At 48.7% G+C, this 18,430-nt stretch overlaps 3 protein-coding genes across 6 annotated transcripts in view; 2 read left to right on the top strand and 1 right to left on the bottom strand.

The window, feature by feature from the left end:
• CTC1 (CST telomere replication complex component 1) overlaps positions 1 to 6,130 on the top strand; it is a 21,388-nt gene extending 15,258 nt beyond the window's left edge. For 2 of the 3 annotated variants that reach the window (XM_075764608.1, XM_075764618.1), the window contains 10 exons: positions 37 to 180; positions 469 to 539; positions 1,313 to 1,422; positions 1,718 to 1,883; positions 2,135 to 2,221; positions 2,306 to 2,465; positions 2,882 to 2,946; positions 3,202 to 3,364; positions 3,506 to 3,632; positions 4,625 to 6,130. In XM_075764608.1, coding sequence (XP_075620723.1) covers positions 37 to 180; positions 469 to 539; positions 1,313 to 1,422; positions 1,718 to 1,883; positions 2,135 to 2,221; positions 2,306 to 2,465; positions 2,882 to 2,946; positions 3,202 to 3,364; positions 3,506 to 3,632; positions 4,625 to 4,803 — 1,272 coding nt within the window. In that variant the 3' untranslated portion in view covers positions 4,804 to 6,130. Of the gene's footprint in view, positions 1 to 36; positions 181 to 468; positions 540 to 1,312; positions 1,423 to 1,717; positions 1,884 to 2,134; positions 2,222 to 2,305; positions 2,466 to 2,881; positions 2,947 to 3,201; positions 3,365 to 3,505; positions 3,633 to 4,624 lie in introns of those variants that run through there. The other variant, XM_075764628.1, reaches the window with a different exon arrangement.
• Positions 1 to 18,430, bottom strand: part of VTCN1 (V-set domain containing T cell activation inhibitor 1) — a 23,870-nt gene extending 5,440 nt beyond the window's left edge. Inside the window, exons 1-5 of one of the 2 annotated variants that reach the window (XM_075764738.1) lie at positions 18,267 to 18,430; positions 13,258 to 13,322; positions 11,411 to 11,758; positions 8,661 to 8,939; positions 7,820 to 7,981 (exon numbers count right to left, since the gene is read on the bottom strand). In XM_075764738.1, the coding sequence (XP_075620853.1) occupies positions 7,860 to 7,981; positions 8,661 to 8,939; positions 11,411 to 11,758; positions 13,258 to 13,322; positions 18,267 to 18,298 (846 nt within the window). In that variant the 5' untranslated portion in view covers positions 18,299 to 18,430 and the 3' untranslated portion in view covers positions 7,820 to 7,859. The remainder of the gene's footprint in view (positions 1 to 7,819; positions 7,982 to 8,660; positions 8,940 to 11,410; positions 11,759 to 13,257; positions 13,323 to 18,266) is intronic. The other variant, XM_075764749.1, reaches the window with a different exon arrangement.
• ATP6V1A (ATPase H+ transporting V1 subunit A) overlaps positions 9,314 to 18,430 on the top strand; it is a 219,842-nt gene continuing 210,725 nt past the window's right edge. Inside the window, exon 1 of the mRNA XM_075764673.1 lies at positions 9,314 to 9,318. The gene's annotated coding sequence lies outside the window, so the exon portion shown is untranslated. The remainder of the gene's footprint in view (positions 9,319 to 18,430) is intronic.

Genomic DNA, 18,430 nt, shown 5'->3' with positions numbered 1-18,430 from the left:
ATAGTCATCTTTCTTGCCTTATCACTCTTCCCTCAGGACTTGGAAGTGTTTGACAAGCTCTGTTTTCCACCTGTGCCAACAAAGTTCCTGAGCAGGTCATCCTGCCCCCTGTGCCTGCCTGTCCAAGATACCTGGCACTTACAGCATGGGACATGGATCTCCTGTCTGACTGAGCACCAGGTACGCAGCGCCTTGTTGCTCTGTGCTTTCACAGGCGACTTGTAGATCTCTCCAGAACTAGGTCAGAAAATTACCAATACAGAATGTCTTGTTAATGAGACCATTCTGCTCGAGCTCCATCAGAGGCTGCTGCTGGGCTTCACGTTTCCCTGCCTCAGAATTAATGTGGGGAGGAAGCATCAGTTGCTTGACATAGCTCTAAGCATGCAGAGCGTGTCTTTGCTGCTCTAGCTGGGCATAGCCATAAATTACAATCTATCTGAGTCCGTGTCTCCCCCCTACTTCTAGCTGGCAGCCAGGTTGGTGCTGACAGGCGTGGACCAGAGAATTTTCTCCATTCCAGAAGTACTTAGCAACAGGTATGATGGTCTGTCCCAAATTAGATGTGACCCTGCCTTAGGGAATGGGTCCACATTCATCTTTATTGGAGACAGATTAATTATCTGCCCTAGGAATATGGTTTGGAAGTCTTCCTATCTGCAAGTAGTCCAGACTGACCCCATCCTGTTTATCAAAGCTAAAGGGATTGCAGGTGACAAGACTGCAAAATGGTGTCCAGAAAAAGTTTGAGCTACTGCTGGTGTGGACTAGGTCACAAACGTGTCTGCTAAATTCCTGTCAGAAGTGGAAACAGGCACAACAGGGAAAATAAGGCTGAATGTGTGAGGTTTTTTGTTGGTTTTTGATTGTTTTAGTGTGACTTGCTCAAACAAATACTGGGGTTAGAAGCTTTTCTGTTCAAAGCGTGTTTAATCTGGGGTGATATGCATGCATACTGAAATTTTCACCAGTGCCTTGTGGTAAATTGAGTTTTTCTTTGCTTGGCTTCTTACTCTAATTAAGAAAAGCAATTAGGAGTTAAGGAGAAAGGAAGGCTGTAATGCCTCTCCCTTTTTCTTCTTCACTGCTAAGCCTGAAGAAGCAGAAAACGAGTTAAAGGGGCCTCTCATTCCTGGGTGGGGTACACTGCAGTAAGCTGCCCTCGATCCAGTAGCTCAAAGGCAGGTTCCTCTGCAACCGGGCTTGAGCAACAGCACTCCACTTCACCCTGTCCTTTGTGGCAATCCTGAAGTCAGGCCTTCTTCCGCTCCCTTTGTCTACAGGCTGGACAGAAACCCTGGTCTGCTCTCAGTTTCACAGGTTCCCTTGTTTCTTTCTGTGGTGAGATAGTGGAGAGGACCTTGTGTGCCTCTCCCAAGAATGAGAAGCCATCTGCGACTGTCAGCCTTCAAAAGCAGAAAGGTAAGATTGTGACAGGCTGTCACAACAGATTGATTCCTGCTTCCTTCTGTTTCAGAGAGACAGTGCACTTGGCTAACTGTGCTCCTATATCTGAGAATAGCAGAAGTATGCCAGGAAGTACGCTGCATGTGTGTTGGGGATGGGAATGAGAATACTCTGCCTGAAAAATGCGTGAGGTGGAACAGCAATAGCCTCATTGTGTTGAGAGGGAAACACCTCTAGCAGGTCCAGCTCAGTGACAGACTATGCTACCTGTGTGTGACCTCATGGGGTGTGTGCTTCTGTGCCTCCTCAGGGAGTCTGCTGGCCAGCAATCACAGTGTGAAGCTCAGCGTCTCAGTTGCTCCAGGCTCCCCTGTTGTGGTGGACATTTACATTGCTGCAACCTATCTGCAGCATCTCTGGGGTTTGCTACCTGGAGCCAAGATCCTCTTCCAGAACTTGGAACGCAAAATCTCCAGGTACCCCTGTCTTTAGAGCCCTGATCTAGGCCACAGCTCTGACTTCTCCTATTGTCTTTGAAACCATCTCTTCATCTCTCTTCTCATGTGGACTTTCCTCATCCCTTGTCCATACCTTCATGTCTCCCAATCCCTTACTACAAGTGATTGTCCTGCCACCTTACGGATGAAGACCAGACCAGCCATGCCAAGGAAACTGAGCGGTTTGGTTTCTACAAGCTCTTTCTGACATCTGCTCTTCCATATTGCAGATTTCATAACATTTATTGCACATACATTGCCTCCAGCTGTGTGAGAATCATATCTCTGCCAGCTTCTCACCTACCTATTCCTTCCAGGTGAGTCCAGGGTCTCTTCCCACCTTACAGTGTCCCAAGAAAGGTTTCTATGTTCCAAGCTTCTCACATTTGTATTTCTTCTAGTCCTGCAGGAGAAGCCTCATCCCCCTCACTAGTGTTTCTATCCAACTTGCAACCTCACCTGCAATACCTGCCCCGGGCACGGATTTTATGCCACTTGTCCTGTGTACTGACTCTGTCCCTGCAATGGGTTTGCTCACTTTGCAGCAGCATCTTCAAAGAGGTATTCAAGCTTCCACAGAGATAATTGAGTTCCTATCCCGATTCTGAAACCTCTTTTTCTAGTGTCTGAAAAGGACTTGCTTATTAGAAAGGGACCAAAGTGACAACTGATTAGAAGTATGTATCTGATACCAGGCAGGCTGGCAGCTAGGACTGGGGGTGAAGACATTGAGGAGGAGAATCCTATTTTGTTAATGCTCTGCTTTTCCCATGTTCATTGCTGCCGAGGTTCAGCACCTTGCGGCAGGTGATTTTTCTCCCCATACAAACTCTTCCCAAGACACTAATTTGAAATGCAGTGAAGTTCTTTAATCCTTTGCATGCTTAATTAGGGGAGGGTTTAAAAGAAGCAGTAGTCCTTCCCCTTCTCTCTCTTATACCCACCCATACATAGCTGTAGCTTTACTCTTCCTTCAGGGGAGGTGCACCCGACAGAGCCCACCGTGTCCATCACACATAGGAGTGAGGCAAGCCAGTGCACGGTAAGCGCTGTAGAGATTGCGTATGGGAGGAGGTGGGGAGGAGGGAACAAATTACAGCACAGAGAGGAGGGAAAAATCAAATCAAGTACGTGATGTGGGCAGAGTAGCAAAGATAGAGTTGTCACCTCTTCCCAGATGTGAACAAACATCCCTCTCTCTTTACTGAGATCTGTTGCCTGGGATGTGACCCTTGTGGGGAAGCCAAGCATTGTCCTGACCTCCCTCCGCATCTTAGTCTGCCTGCTCTCTCCATAGGGTGCTGGTGGAGGACGGAACGGGTGAAGCTTTGGTGCTGTGCAGGAACCAGCACGTGGCAGCAATGCTGGGCCTGAGCCTTCTTGATTGGGAAGCTCTGCAGCACTGTGTGCAGAGCAGGGGCAGAGTGTCCATTCAGCATGGGGAAGCTACTGGCACGGGGGTGAGTGGGTTATTTTGGTAGCGATTGCAGGTGCTGGGCTCAGGCCTCGGCTGCACTGGATTTCCCTTTTCTGTGGGTGTTCCAGTGGCTCCCTGCCCTCCCTCTGCATGTTCACTGGCAACACACCCTTTCCTTCCTCAGTGGGTAGAGGAACCTGAGGATTTCATTGCTTGCTACCTAAGGAGCCTGTGCAGGAGTCCTCTCATCTGTCGCCCTATCCTGCTGGATTTCAGCCTAGACAGGAAGCCCTCCAGGATCCTGCAGCCTGGTAAGCAAGCACTGTTGGCTGTTGTAATATTTAGCGTGGGAAGGAAGGGAGGAGCCCTCTGACCAGGCTGGGGAAGGAGAGCTGCCTTCGCTGCCCACAAACCAAGATCTTTGGAGGATTTCCATGGAATTGTGAATTCTGTAGTGTAGAGCTAAGACATGTCTTAGCAGAACCATGGTTACAAAAATATCGAAATAACATTGTAAAAGTCACTATGAACATGTTTTATTAGCATCACCCTTTTGCTCTCCCATCCCTGATATTAAGATGCAGGTTTATTTCTGCGGGGTGCCTCTTACGTGCAAAACTCTCTGTTTTAGAGCAACGTTCCCAGTCCTTGGATGGGACGGGATTCTGGCCAGCCAGTTACTGTGCAGACCTCTCAAATCAAGTAGGTTTTGACTTTAGACAGGACAGCAGATAGAGTCAAGACTAGGCCTGGAAATCCTGACCATGGCCACAGAGTTTAAAACGCTGAAGAGTTTTGAATTCATGAGTGCTGATATCACTCAGCATGCTGAGCTCATGCTGCCACAACTGTGCAGTTGCTGTGTTAAGGGGACCTAACTCAGCCACTTGTGCTGACACTAGTGCTTCAGTATGAGTCCGGGTCCTGCAGGGGTTGATTTGCTAAGCTCACCAAAGGATGTTCTGCTGCAGAAACATCTTTTGACTGTCATGTAACACTGTAAGGCCAGGTAGCCAATAGTGATAGCTGATGCACTGAGCTTTTTATTTTCTATGCAAGCAGCATGTAATTCACAGTGTTTCACAGTGTAAAATATCTGTTTCCTCCAAGTTGGAGGTATGCTAGCCAAATGCCTTCATCTGCTTACATCCCAGATTCATTAACCGTGCTGTCCTTTGAGGTTTAGCAGATGTCAAGCAGCTGCTCTAAGGCCTTCCCTCCCCCAGGAACTTCTACAGCTGTCTGCTAGAACAGAGTAGGAGCTCTGTACTGAGTTGTTACAGGTTGTATCTTTCCCCTTCAGCTCCACTGCAGCTGAGAAATTTTCATTGCGGTGAAGTGGAGTTTGTGTCGCAAGTGGGACCTCAGCCAAGCCTGCTATGCCTCAATGTGGAGGAAGTGGAACAAGACGCCTTAAGCTATCTGAACAGCGAGAGGATTAGGCAGACATCTAGTCACTGTGGAGTGGGAGCCACTGCTTAACATCTTTTCCAGTGGGAGAAGAATTATGGACATACCTACTGGGATTGGGAGCTTTTTTTTAATCTCCTTTCCAGTGGGAGCACGAGCTTGTGAGCATGGGGTGGAGGGTACAATCAAGAAGCTGCTGTGATTTGTGGGATTCCTGAATGGTCATTCATTTTTTTATATACACACACCCCACCCCCCCCATCCATTGCCACTAGCAATACTGGGCTACGCTTTGGAAGAGAGTTCAGTACTTCCTACGTGATAGCCATTGCTTTGGGCCTAGGGCACACAATGGATGTATTTTATGTGGTAGTATCTACTAAATAAAGCTATTAAGATACAGTTTAAATAACACCATATCTATTTTAGTATCAAGGTTTACTTGCTATATGGGGAATGAGGCAGAATGTAGATCCTTGGTTTATGAGCCAGAGCCAGGCATTTTGCAGATCTTTCGCTGTCTTCATGCAAAACTGTACAGTTGGCACAAGGGATAGTCTTCTTAACCCAATTGAAATTATTAAAATGATGTTTTTAAAGCATTTCCTTCCTCCAACAGAGAAAGGAAGTGAATAAGCTACTGTTTGGAGACTAAATCACGGTACTAAATCACAGGATTATATGGGCATTGTTTTGCAGCTTAAGCAGCAGCCTGAACTTTATGTGGGGCTGGTACAGGAGGAAGGCAGTGAGCTGTGATACAAATTCACCACATGCTACAGGCTTGACCATCTGTACCTGATTAGGAAGGGGATGACTGCAATGGCACATGCCACTGTCCACGTTGGAGATCACTGTTTGAAGAGATTCCTCTCCTTTTGCTTGCAGTGATGACCAAGTGTTCTGCACTTGCTTTTGACAAAATAACATCCAGATCCTCCACCTTGTGCTATAGGCTAGTAAATTCCACACAAAATTAACTCCCTGCCTTATTCCATGTGTAGTGCTGACAGCATATTTGAACAGCTACTCTGTTTTGGCTTTCGTTTGGTTCAGTGTTCCCCCCCCCCCCCCGCCCTTCCCCCTTAGCTTGAGCTTGATACTAAACCAGGTGGTGGGTTTATTGAGCGTGTGTAAACGGTCTTCCCTCTCAAGTCCTGCTGGCCACTTCCCAAGACCAAGGCATGAGTGGCACAAGACCTGACAGATGCCACTGTTCAACAAAGCTCTGAGGAGATTGCCAAAGCAGTTTAAAGGAAAAGTCTACACGAGTCTTGCTGGGACAGTCTCTTTTTCTGTAGGTGTTTTCTGTGAAATGGTAAAGATTTTGTTGAAGCTTGCCCCTCACCCTCCCCAAATAAAACAAAACCAAAAACCCCCAAAATAAACTATCTCAGCCTGAGGAAAATGTTGACTGTAAGTGATGTGAGATGAAGAGATCAAAATCTGATTAAAAAGTGCAACTGAAAGTAGTCCTGTAATATGAATAACATAGTGACAGACAGTGCTACAGAAATAGATAGGAAGTGCCAGATAACAGATAACACAAAAAGGCAAATTTGTCTCTATAGTTGTAACTATGTTTAATATCTGTGTTCTGAATTTGAACTTTCCATTACTATCTTACCAGTCTCCCTCTTTTCCTCCTCATTACATGTTAGTCTTTTGTCTGCTGCCACACTTACTACTCACCTGTTCCTCTTATCTCATGTTACAAATGCAATTGTCAGTCCTCATACAGGACTGTGACACACTGTTTCCCTTTGCCAGGCTGAAGACCTAGCGCTTACTCTGAGCGTGATGGCTATTTTCTAATCCATCAGTGTTTTGCCATTCACAGTATCTGTTTCAGAAGGGGAGTTTGATTATAGTCTTCTGAAAAGACTGAATAAATTAACTGGCTCTCTTATTTACAGTTTTATTAGGACATTTAGAAACTGACAAGGATTGAGATGGACGAATCAAATCTGTTTGGAGGGAATTAAAATTTGCTTGCTTTTAGTACTTTTGAGTTTGAAGGACCAGTTCTTACATGTATTGCAGGAAACCCTTTTCCTGTTTGTGTCTCTGAGCTTCTGCCCATGATCAGAGTCCTGGTCACTGGGTTACTTCAGAAAGAACACATCTCGTGCCTGTGATCAGTTTTTCCTTTACTTAGGCAACTCTCCTTATCGTGTCCCTTGCTCTCTTTCTGAAGCCAAACAAAGTATCCTGTTATTGACGTGGGTAAGAAATAACAATACAAGAGAAATCAGCTGGCTTCATGTTTCTGCTACTACATGCTCTGGAACTAGGAGAAGCTCTTAAAGTTCTCAGCCCAAGAGAGAGGAAAGCATGAAGTGTGTCCTGCTCTTGGGGTAGCTGTGTAACTGTTCTGCACAGAAAGACAGAGATGTTCCTTTTAGCTGATTTTCTGTAGTGCTCCACTTCATCACCAGTTTACCTCTAGAGCCTACCACCCAAAGCTACAGCTGATGAATACTAAAGGCAGTTGTCCCATGCTTTGACTGTCTACAGCCCTCCTTATTCCAGGTCTAGGTGTGATTGCTCAGGCTGGCAGCTCCCTCTAGCCCTCTTCAAGGTATCCGTAGTAGATACTATTTACCAAAGGTGCTGCACTGTGCATTGGAGTTGTCTGAGTAAAGTGGGTGCAAGCAAGGCTTGTACTGCAGCAGGCCTCATGGGGAAGGAGAGGGAAAAGTCCACGCTGCCTTGCAGCCATAAACCGTATCCAATATTCAGAGGGTGTGCAGAGGAGCAAGCAAGATGTCTGTATTTTGGGTCAGAGAGAAGGTTGAGGAAGGAAGGAAAAGAGAATGAGGGGACAAGTAAGAGATGACGGTCAATGGTGTAAGAGAAGAATCTCTAAAGTTGCAGAAAGTGATGGGAGAAGCCAGCGGGAGCCCATGGGAGGGACAAGCCATGTGGCCCACCTAAAGCTGGGGATGGGGAAAGGATAGGGACAGGGGAAAGACACATCCTCCCATTCTGGGAGGCTTGAGATAGGTCTGCTACTGTAACAAAACTGAGAAAGAGGGTCTACGTATACCGAATATATATGCCTATGAGTTTCCCTTTCCAAGCTTACCCCCAGGTCCAGCAGTGTTTCTGATTGTTTTGTAGAGGCTTTATATCAACAGCAGATACAGAGAAAGCAGAAGCATCCAGTGACACGCTGGAAGGGAGGAAGACACCGACTCTGCGTTCAGGTTCACCAGCTGCAAGTTGGTCCCCCTTGTAATGCTGAAATCTGTAGCAGAATAATAGTGGGAAGTTACCAGAATGGGGGGGGAACACAGCAGGGAAGGCAAAATGAGTGTGTATGTTTATTCCTCCCCATTTTTCTGAATATTCGTAAAGATAGACCCTGCCTCTGGTGCTGGAGACCTGCTGCTATAAAGCCCTCGCTGTAGAAGAGCTATGACCCTTCTCACATAGAACAGGAAAAGACATCCTGAATTTTTGGAAAGTTTGCTTTCCTGTGAATAAGGTGGCCTTTCAAATAAAGGGGATGGGCTTGGGTCAGAGAGATTGTCATTAGTAATAGCTAAAGGGGCCTAAGCTGAACTGGCTAAAGAAAGTGTCAAAAGTTGGGGTTTTTCATTGGTTCATTTGTTTTTGGTTAACATTCAAAGGAGTACATTCTTTCGAAGCGTGTCCTTCCTTCCTTCCTTCCTTCCTTTCTATTCCCTGGTTGTTCTGCCCCATGCCAAGGGAGCAATCGTTACCATGAAAAACATGTCCTGAAACAGCAGGACCAAACACAGACCCTTTCCTTCATCCCAGGGACAGAGAGAGATGTGCTTGGATTAGCCATGGATTTCAGTTCCCTCCTCAACCGACACAGGTGCTGCAGGAGCCCCCCGATGCACACAAGCTCATTGTTTAAAATCTGTTCCCCCATGTCTCTGGGTGGTGTTAAACTCTACCTGTCACTTTGATGTTGCCTGTAGCCTTGGCAATGTTGTTTTCAATCACGCAGGTGTAGGTGGTGTTAACAGTAACGTTGTGCAGAAAGGAAACCACTTTCAGAGTGATGTTTTCTGCGTTCAGCTCGTAGCTGGTGTTGGCGACGTGAGGTAGGTACTCCCCAGTGTCGCTGTAGGCTGTCCAGTGCACGGTGGGTCGAGGGAACCAGCGCGGTGCTTCGCACTGCAGTGTGTCCCCACTGCTGCTGTTCTCCACATGGACCTTGGGGGTGCTGAAGGCTTTGGGAGGAAAAATAGGGAGAGAGTCAGAAAACAGCAAATTTCTAGGAACTGGGCGTGAAACACCCAACTGCATCTGCCGGTCAGTCCCAAGTATTTCTCGAGTACTTGCTGCCCAGCACTGCATGTAGCCAAACCAAACACAGAGGCTCAGACAGAGGTCTGTATAGGTTGGGCTACAGGGGGATGATTACAGGGGCTCTAAAGACTCCTAGGACAAGGCAGTCCAGTTTGGCAAGATCTGCTGACGTCATGGCACAGCTTTAGTGTCTTTAAATAATTCTGCTTAACAGTTACGAGCTGTGTCCTGGGCTCATAAACTCTTTCCCAAGAGATCCTGGACATCCAAGCTCCCAGAGGAGACTGAGCTCAGGACCTGGCCAGCCTGAGACTGCTCACGTCTGCTGAACGCCTGGCCTCCCTGGGCAGGAATCGCAGCAGGCACAGCTCTGCTCATCTCCGCTGAAGATGGGGTGGCCAAAAGGAGGCAGCTGCTATTCTCAGCAGGGAGAGGCATGCCGAAAATGATTGCTCTTATCAGAGGCTGGGGGAAGGGGAAGATGACTCAGCCTCTCCGCTGACTGAGAAGGGAGCCTGACCAACAGCTATGGCTTTATGATGTGACTCTCAACACTGAATGGGCTGCAGCCAAGGGAAGCTCCACCTGCACCTGCTGGGGCTGAGGGCAGACTAAGGCATGGCCTGAGCTGCAGGATTTACGCCAACATCCCTAGATTAAATGAAACGTTTAAAGCCCATTGCAAACTCAGCCGTGTTTTAAAGCCAAAGCCATCTCAAATAAATTTTTTTAGTCTTGCTCTCCTAGAAAAACATATCTCTGTATATTCAGTTTTTTAGGAGAGCAGAGTTCACCAATTTCAATGGAAATAAAACCTAATGCAGCATTTCACACGTTTTGTCTAATGCCTTTTCTGTGTGGATTACCTTAACTATTGAATCAATCAATGCAAAAGCAGGCAGATTCACAAAGTTTCAAGGAGGGGTAGGACACCAAATCCCCATGGGAATTAAGCACACTTCAGGCATGAGCCAAAGCCCTCTGGCCTTGCTGTTACCTACTGTCATCCCAAGCAGTTCTTCCATCCTTGCCATTGCAAGATAAGGGGCCTGTGAGCCCAGCACCCTTTTCTTTCACTGCTTGGGAAAGTGCTTCACATCATAGCAACAGGGCAGAAAACATGCTTTCAATAAGAAAAAGGAGACTGTGAAACAACACTGGCCAGACATTCCTGTGATGCCAACTCTTGTATTGCCTTTCTGTCCTGGGTTGGGCTCCCTGTGGGTGACACGGGGAAGTGGCTGCATCTCCCAGACATCTGTCACGAGCGTCTGCACAGAAGCTGGTGCCTACCTCCTGGTGCTTTGAGTCTGCTGGGCCAAAGGAGGAGACCGGACCTGAAGAAAAGCAGCCTGTCTCATTCAAGAGCTCTGCTGGTTACTACTGTCCTGCCATGACTGGCCTGAAGCAGGGGACACCCTCTCCGTGTTGCCCATATGGCTGGCCTCACCACATAAGTGGTCAGCCATCCTAAAACTGCATTTCCTTGACTTGGAGAGGTCTGACAGTTTTTCCTCCCCCAACTTGAGCTGTTGGGATCAAGGGATGTGCTGGGATCTCAGGGATGCCAACAAAAGCCAGCCAGAGAAATACTAAGACTACCTACCTGTGCAGACTCATGTTGTCCATATTATCCATATCCATTATGTATAGTCAGCGTAACTCACCACAATTTCATTAGAAAGACCCAGAGGTGCCAGAAATGGGTGAAACGCTGCCAAGTTCAGCAGGAGCATATTGCTTTGTGCCAGCGATGAATGTGATGGCCAAGCCCAGAGGGCTCAGAACAATTAAGCACCCACAAGTGAAAATTCAGTGGTGTCTGTTTGTGTTTTAAGCTTGATTCATAACAAGGTGAACAATTAATTCTAGCAAATATGTAATGCTTCAGGTAACTATGATATGGGCGGTTTGTGGGTTTGATGGTCATTTTAAAAAACTGAATACATTAGAAAAATAATATGAAATAGACTACAATTTTTACTATGCAGCACTTCTCCTGGCTGGAAATATATCTTAATCTAAAGAGGGAAAGCTATTTTATGTTTAACAGGTATAAAATCTGAATCTTTATAAGATCAGTTAGCTACTCCCATTCTTAGAGGCTCTTTGTAGTCACTTAAGTAGCTGGTAGACTACATGGGTAAATAAATAGAAGGAAAAAGACAACTGAGAGCATTAAAATAATAATCCTTTCTGGAAGAAGGCTGTGGTAAGGCCATAAACACCTCTGGAAAAGTAAAAAAAAACCCAAACAACCCAGTCCTACTCAGGGGTGCAGGGCCTGATGGTGACTGCTGGAGGAGCAGGGGCCACTCACACAACCTCTAGCAGTGGCGTAACCACATTAGCCTGCATTTTGCAGCAGGATTTTCTTCCTTGTACCCCTCACCTCCCGTCCTGTACCGCAGCACTGCTGCCCCGCTCCCTCTGGCTGTGGTGACAGAGCACCGGTAGGTACCGGCGTCGGAGAGCCGCACGTCCCTCAGTTCCAGGGAAGCATTGCCACCAATCACCTCGTCCACAAACACCGCCGTGCGGCCTTGAAACGATGCGTCTTGCTCTTGCAGGTGATCCTTCCCACCTTTAAACTCGTGAACCAGCCCAGCTACTCCCACCTTGGCCCAACGGATTGCTATGCTGCCCATCCGGATGTCAGGCTCAAAAGTGCAGCCCAGGATGCCATGCTGGCCGATATTCCCGGGAGACGTCAGCACTGTCACACTGATGGAGCGTTTTCCTGCAAGGAGAAAGCAAGGCTGCATGAGAAAGGTGAAGCAGTGAGCACCAAGAAAGGCTGGACTGCTCCGCAGAGGGACACCAGCCCCAGCCGGCTGGCACGCACCAGCCCCAAGGCTGAACAGGGACCGGCACGTCACAGGGGCACCAGTAACAGCTACCAGTGCTGCTAACAGAGGTCAACTCTCATGGCTTATATACCAAGATAAAGTACAGGAGTATTTCTTTAACAGGCAGTCTGCTTCAAAAAGTAGCTTCTCATATTTGTTCCAGGAGAATTAGCATGGTGTTTTCTTGCTTACTTATATGTATCAGGGATTCTTCTCTTTACAGCTGCCAGAAGAGCATGATTTTTGTGTCTTTTCTGTCAGGACCTCCCTTTATGCAATATATATGCAATTGCAAGGCATAATGCTGGCAGAGAAATGAGGCTGCTCTTTTACCCTTACTGGAATCCAGACTGTTTTCTTTCATTTAATAAAAGTCAGCATTTCCCTTCCCTGGGGACACAGATCATTTCTCAAGTCAAATCCTAACCAGCGAGCTTGAAAATTAACTGACTCCTTCCCAGAGCTGGGTCCTCTTTCCTGAGCAGCCCTTCCCAGCGTGTCCTCACTCAGCACGCCCAGAGGAGTGTGCATTTTGGCCAACACCAAAGCAACACATTTTTACCATCTCTGAGGAAGCAGGGGAATGTGCTCCATCCTGGCAGATGCTGCCCAGCTTCTCAATAAATACCATCGTCTCCTCCCATCTGGGAGAAGGAGCACAGTATGTTCAGGACTTTCTGTAAGCGTAGGTTTAGGGCTCCAAGCCCTAGGAAATTTCAGCACTATATCTCCAGCAGCACAGGCTGCACTACACTTATCAACCCCTTGCCTCAGCTGGATTCCCATGGAACAACAAATGGAGTGGAACGTTTCAGTTGCTAACATGCCAGATAAGTAAAAACAAACAAACTAAAGCCTTAATTTCTGCTGTGAAAGCATAGGCCAGGAACTCACTTCCCAGGGCAAAATGGAGCTGCTGCACAGCAGCGGGGCTCACGCCTGCACAGCCACTGCTGCAGCCTGGGGCCAGTCCTCTGACAAGTTTTTGTGGAAGTTAAGATTCGATGCAGATTTCCTCGCTCGGCTCTGAGTGCCAAGTGCTTGTGTCTTCTAACCCATTCTGAGCATGTGTGTGTGTGTATATAAATATCTGCATTATTTAAAACCTACAACAGCTCACAGTCTCCACGGAGAGCACAGCTCCTTGTGTTTTAATACCACAGAGCGATATCTTGTTGAGAAAGGCCAGAACTGAAGTCACCTGTGCAGTCTCAATTCAGCCAGCTGGCACACAAGCATTATAAACCGAGCTTTTGTCAAAAGGTCGTAGGTGGCACTTCCATACAAGATCACACCTCAGCCCATGCACAGGATGGAGACACGGAGGTAGTGGCAGGGCAGAAGTTCATCACCCCACCAGTAACAGCAAGAAATCTGAGCAGTCACATACCTGAGACACCAAAACCGATGATCAGGGCAATCACCGCAGCCAGGATGATAATGACTGTAGTCATGCTATGGGGGAAAAAAGAAAGGATGACGTTACCACACAGCCCACCTCCTTTCACACCCTGCACCTACAGTGTACGTCTGCAGAGCCAGCGGCAGGAAGGAGGTCGAGGTGAGGCGGGTAAGCTGCAGACATAGAGCAAGGTGGACTGGTGAAGTGCATGACCACGGTAGTGACAAACATTTGGGTGAGCACTCATCATCAAAGGTGGGGGACCAGAAGGAAAGGAGACCCAGGTTTTGTCTTTGGGAGGAGGCAGTGGGTCCCAGTGGAGGATGCTGCTCTCTGCATCCTCTGGTGTATAAGCGAGCCAGGTAGTCCCTGCTGGCCCTTGTGAGGGGACCAGTTGCCCAGGGAGGCGAGAAGAGCACTGAGCAGGCCCCTAGACCCCTGGAAACACCTGGTACAAGCCAGGGAGCGGGCAGGATGGGGCTGGAAACAGGGCCATGTTTGTGAGCTGGTCGGATTTGGGATGCTCCATGATCAGATGGATAAGAGGCTGTTGAATGAGAGGCTGAGGAGGAGAGGATCACTTGCCAAGCCACACAGGCAGAGCAGCCCCGGCAGAGGAGGCGACAGGCAGCATGGCACGGAGCAGCACAGCTCGAGCCTTGCCGAACAGGACCCGTCTCCGGCACAGCCACGGCTTGGACAGACCCATCAGTGTGGCTGGAAGCAGGCTCCCACCACAGCCAGTGGATCTGTCACACGTGGTCCTGGGCACATTTCCATGTAGACTGGCGGGTTGTGGCAGTGACCTCAGGTACCCACCACAGCAAGCCCTGAAGCAGCTGCTCACAAAAACCCACAGGCACATCCCAGGCCAAGCAGCTCACGTGCGCATGACCAACAGTTTCACAGGCGTGCTCGCCTCAGCCCTCTCAGGACTGCCAGAGGAGAAGCCCAGAGAGCTGCAGGAAGTCCCCACAGGGGACTTTACCCCATTCCCAAGCCCGGCAGGGTGCTGGAGGGAGCTGTGCTGCAGGAGGCACGGGCACCAATAGTGGCCACTCCACATCAGCGTCTGGGGCTGCCAGCCCAGGGCTTGTTTTGCCCCGTTGTACACAGAAAATCTTGAGCTGCTGCTTCCCATCTCATCCCCAGGCAGGACAAGGCTGCAAGATGTCACGGCCCTTCCGCCTACACAAAAATAGCTGTTCTGCTTCAGTGTTGTTTGCCGGCTTGCAGCACGCTCTTTCCCAACATATTGGGCAGCCTCCGGCACGAGAGCCCATCGACATATGTGCAACCGCAAACTTCTCCCACCATTAACATGTGCCTGCATCAGTTACTTGCACAATCGTGCCTCAATCATCGCAGATGCCATGATCACAGGGCTGACAGGGAGCTCTAGGGAGTTGCACCATGTGAACAAGCCACTCCTGCAGGGAGTAGCAGGGAAGGGAGAAAGGGAAGATGGGTTGAAAGAGGGGATGGAGAGGAGGGGAGATGTTGCAGAAGGCTTGCTTGCCCTCCCACTGTCTCCCTTCCATACATATCCTTAAAGCCAATGGAAAGTTGTCTGAGGAAGCCCTGTCTGCACATTCCAGCATGCTTAGGAGAGGGATCAGAACCGTGTATTTCACCACAAGTATGCGATAAGTTGATACAAAGGTTCATACAAGTCCATATATACATTCACATCCATACCAAGCCCTCCCTGCCTAGATGCCCTCAGAGCTGGGAGGTGTCACATGTTTGGCTTCCTCCCTGTCCTCACCAGCTTTCACTCATGACCAGGGTGGACAGAGGTTGTCCACCTGCCCCCTCTGGGTGCCCTGCAGCTGAGGTCACAGCTGACCCTGTTGGGGAGGAAAGCGGTGGATATTCTCCAGCCGCAGGCATTGCGCAGCTGGGGACCCACCACCAGCCACCGCCTCCCCTGGGAGCCTGTGGGACGGGGATTTCGTTTGTTGGCTCACGTGGATCCCTCAGCATGACAGCTCCCAGCAAAGACTTGTCACATCCCATGGGGCTCAACACCAAGTCACTCGAGATCTCAGCCAGGCTCATCGTGGGACAACCCTGTGCTCTCCTATTCCAGGGCAGATACCAAGCCTCTTGCATATGCTAATAACATCTGCCTCCTTGAGGAGCTCCACCAATTTCTATGGAGCTGATCCCAGAGCGAGATAGTTGCTATAAACTCAGCCAAGGTCGCCATGAGCAGCCTCAGCTCTCACGCCTGGGAAGCGCAGAGCAAGCAGCAGCCATGCCGTGTTGTCACATAGCAGCTGTGACTCACCTTCACCCCCCTATATTAAAAAACTCCTTCCCAGGAGTGGACAGGGAAGAGATTGCTGGGAGCCGAAGGATGCTGCCTGTGGGTTACAGATTTCATTGGTAAATGCCGGAGGGTGTATGGCAGGGGACAAGCAGCCAGGACGCCCTCCCGTACAGTCCCTGAACACTTCGGGTTCCACCACACTTGCCTCCAGTCCTCGAAAGGACCCTGTGGCCTGAACACTGCCTCTGCCCTAGCACTCTGCTGGGAAAAACCATCCTCAGCTCGCTCACAGGCAAACACAAACCAGCACAAACAGGCCAGCACCAAAGCTTTTGTCCCCTGCTGGTGCCACCTGCCCCCATAGCTTCAAAGTCTTGCTAGCTTTGCATCCAGAGAGGTGCTTCCCACCCCTGGCAGGGTGGAAAAAGCCACTCCTTTGTTACAGGGCAGATGGCAATTTTGGGTACATGGATGCCACCGCCCACTTCAACACGCCTTCCTAGGGACAAGGAGAAATCAGGCCCTTTGCAGTTTCCTCTGCAGAAACTGTGAGATCCAAGAATCACAAGGGCCTTAAAAATATTTGCCTGCGAGACTCCTGTGCATGTTGAGGAAATCTGGAGTGCGGGGGCGAACAAGAGGAAGCTGGCAACCCAACCGCATGCTGACGGTAGCTGTGTTTCGCAAGAGTCCAGTCCAGCAGTTCAAGTGAAAAGCAATTTTCTGTGCATCAACACCTCTCATATACCCAGCGTTTCAGAGGCATGGAAATAGATGGACGCAGACAGCTGGAGCCACAAAAGTCAGAGCCCTGACACCACCCTCGGTTCCTGGCGCCGCTTCAGCAGCCTGCGGGATGCCTCTCTGTGCATCCTATCCTCTTTTCCATGGTCCCATTCCTGATCAGCCAAATGGAATTTGGCATGAAATTCATTAATTCCCCACCTGAATGCTGCCAAGCACAGCCCAGGGACAGAGAGAGGCTTGCGCCCCTCTGCGACAGGCGGCAGAGGCTTAATCCTCCTGATCTCTAGCTCCGCTCAGAGTAAGCTTCCCCTCAGCAAAGGGCTTAGAGGTGTGAGGGTCAAAAAAACTGGAAAATTAAGAGATTTAAGGTCCTTTGCCTTCCTTCTTATATCAAAACTCACTGTGGAAAAGAAATAGCATGGGCATGGCAGGGGTAACCCAAAAAGTAGAGCTTTCCATTCCAATGAGCAGTTAATGATTGCAGAGCTCAACTTTTCTCAGCACTTCAGTTTTATTTTTTTAGTGTTTGGGTTTTTTTTTTACCTAAAATCAATAAAAACCTCCCACTGCCCCTCTGAAGCTTCCTGGAAAATTCACCCCTCTCTCTGGGCTATTTCTGCATTTCAAGATTAGCCTGAAGAAGCCAACGTCCTTGAAGAAGCCTGCTGCTTCCAATGACCTGCTGCCGTCTGGCTGCATGCAACCGCCCGGGGCAAGCAAGGGCGCTGGCAGAGCCAAAGTATGGTTCTGAGAGCAGCAAGGGGTAGGCGTGCATTTTTTCACACCCATCAGTTCTTGCACTTCCCTGACAAAAGCCAGCTGGGCCGCCTCTTGAGAGTAACAGAGCTGGTTATTACATGCATTCCAGACGCATGAGGGATATGATACCCAGTGGATATTTACACTGTGTTACATTATGTCTGCTAGTTACTTCACTTTTGTCAGTGAAAAGGTACAGATAATATTACTTTTTAGCACTTCATTGATGGCCCATGTGAGAAAGCTGGAGCACGGCTCATGCATGAGAGGTCTCTTCTGTTCATGTGTGGACTGTCCTTCTCGCTGTTGTTCAGCTCAGGTGGGACAGATACTCATAACAGCTGAAACCTTTTTGACAGAATAAATGCAAGCAGGGATGTCTAACACACCTCACTGGAGCCTCTGCCTCTATCCAACCTGGGAGAGCCCACACTTGGGATGAAGAGATGTGGCTTGGTGGTGGTTCTGTTCAAGCAGTCAGGTTTAGATGTAAGCCTGGTCCACATTCATTGGAAGCTGAAGCAAGTTTGCCAACCAATTTAGCAATCTGGTGGGGGTTATTTTCAACTGATCAGGAGATAAGGATATGAAGTACATATTTTTATGGCCACAATACTTCTTTTTCTGACTCTAGCTCACCAGGACTTGGTCAGTATCTCCAAAGGAAAGAGTCTCATTGAAACAGGCACAAACCAGCTTGCACATCTTCCCAGCTCTTAGTCCTGGCTCACACAGTGAGGAAACATGCTGTAGGACAGCTTCTGCCTTTCTCCCCACAGCACAAAGATGTGACAGAGGCATAAACAACTGTCTGAGGGACAGCAGCAGGAATGTGGAGCCACCCTCAAGCCATTGATACCCCAACGTACCACAGCAGGAACACAGAGCCTTTCTCGAGCCATCAATACCCTGACCTACAACAGCATTCAAACCTGAAGTGGCATATTCCAGCCATGCAGAGTTTCTAGGACACACATCTCCATCCTGGCTGCAGTTGATGACCTGCACATGGGTGTCTGACAGCTACATGGCCTTACTGATTGTATAAAAGAAGCTGTACTGGTATTTAAGTAGCTTTGGTGAGTGCAGTATAGAGTCAAGCTGCAAAGAACTGGTGTCTTGAAAGCTCCTGGCAGCAGGGTGATACAGCCAAAGAGTCTGAAAAATGCAATTCCCTCCCTCCTCTCTCCCAAAGCAGATGCAGATAATACCATACCTCCAGAAAATGACCTGGCCTTGGGATGCCATGGTCACAGCACCTACGAAGACAAGCCAAACACCAGGTGCCAAAAGGTCCCACACTGTTCAGCACAGCCACTCTCCTTCGCATGATATATTCTCCTGGGCTGTCCTGCTTAAATAACTGAACACAGCTAAGGA

Source organism: Balearica regulorum, chromosome 1 (assembly GCF_011004875.1).
Source record: "Balearica regulorum gibbericeps isolate bBalReg1 chromosome 1, bBalReg1.pri, whole genome shotgun sequence".
Classification (NCBI taxonomy): domain Eukaryota; kingdom Metazoa; phylum Chordata; class Aves; order Gruiformes; family Gruidae; genus Balearica; species Balearica regulorum.
Note: the sequence above shows the minus strand (reverse complement) of the source record. Positions and strands in the feature narration are given on the sequence as shown.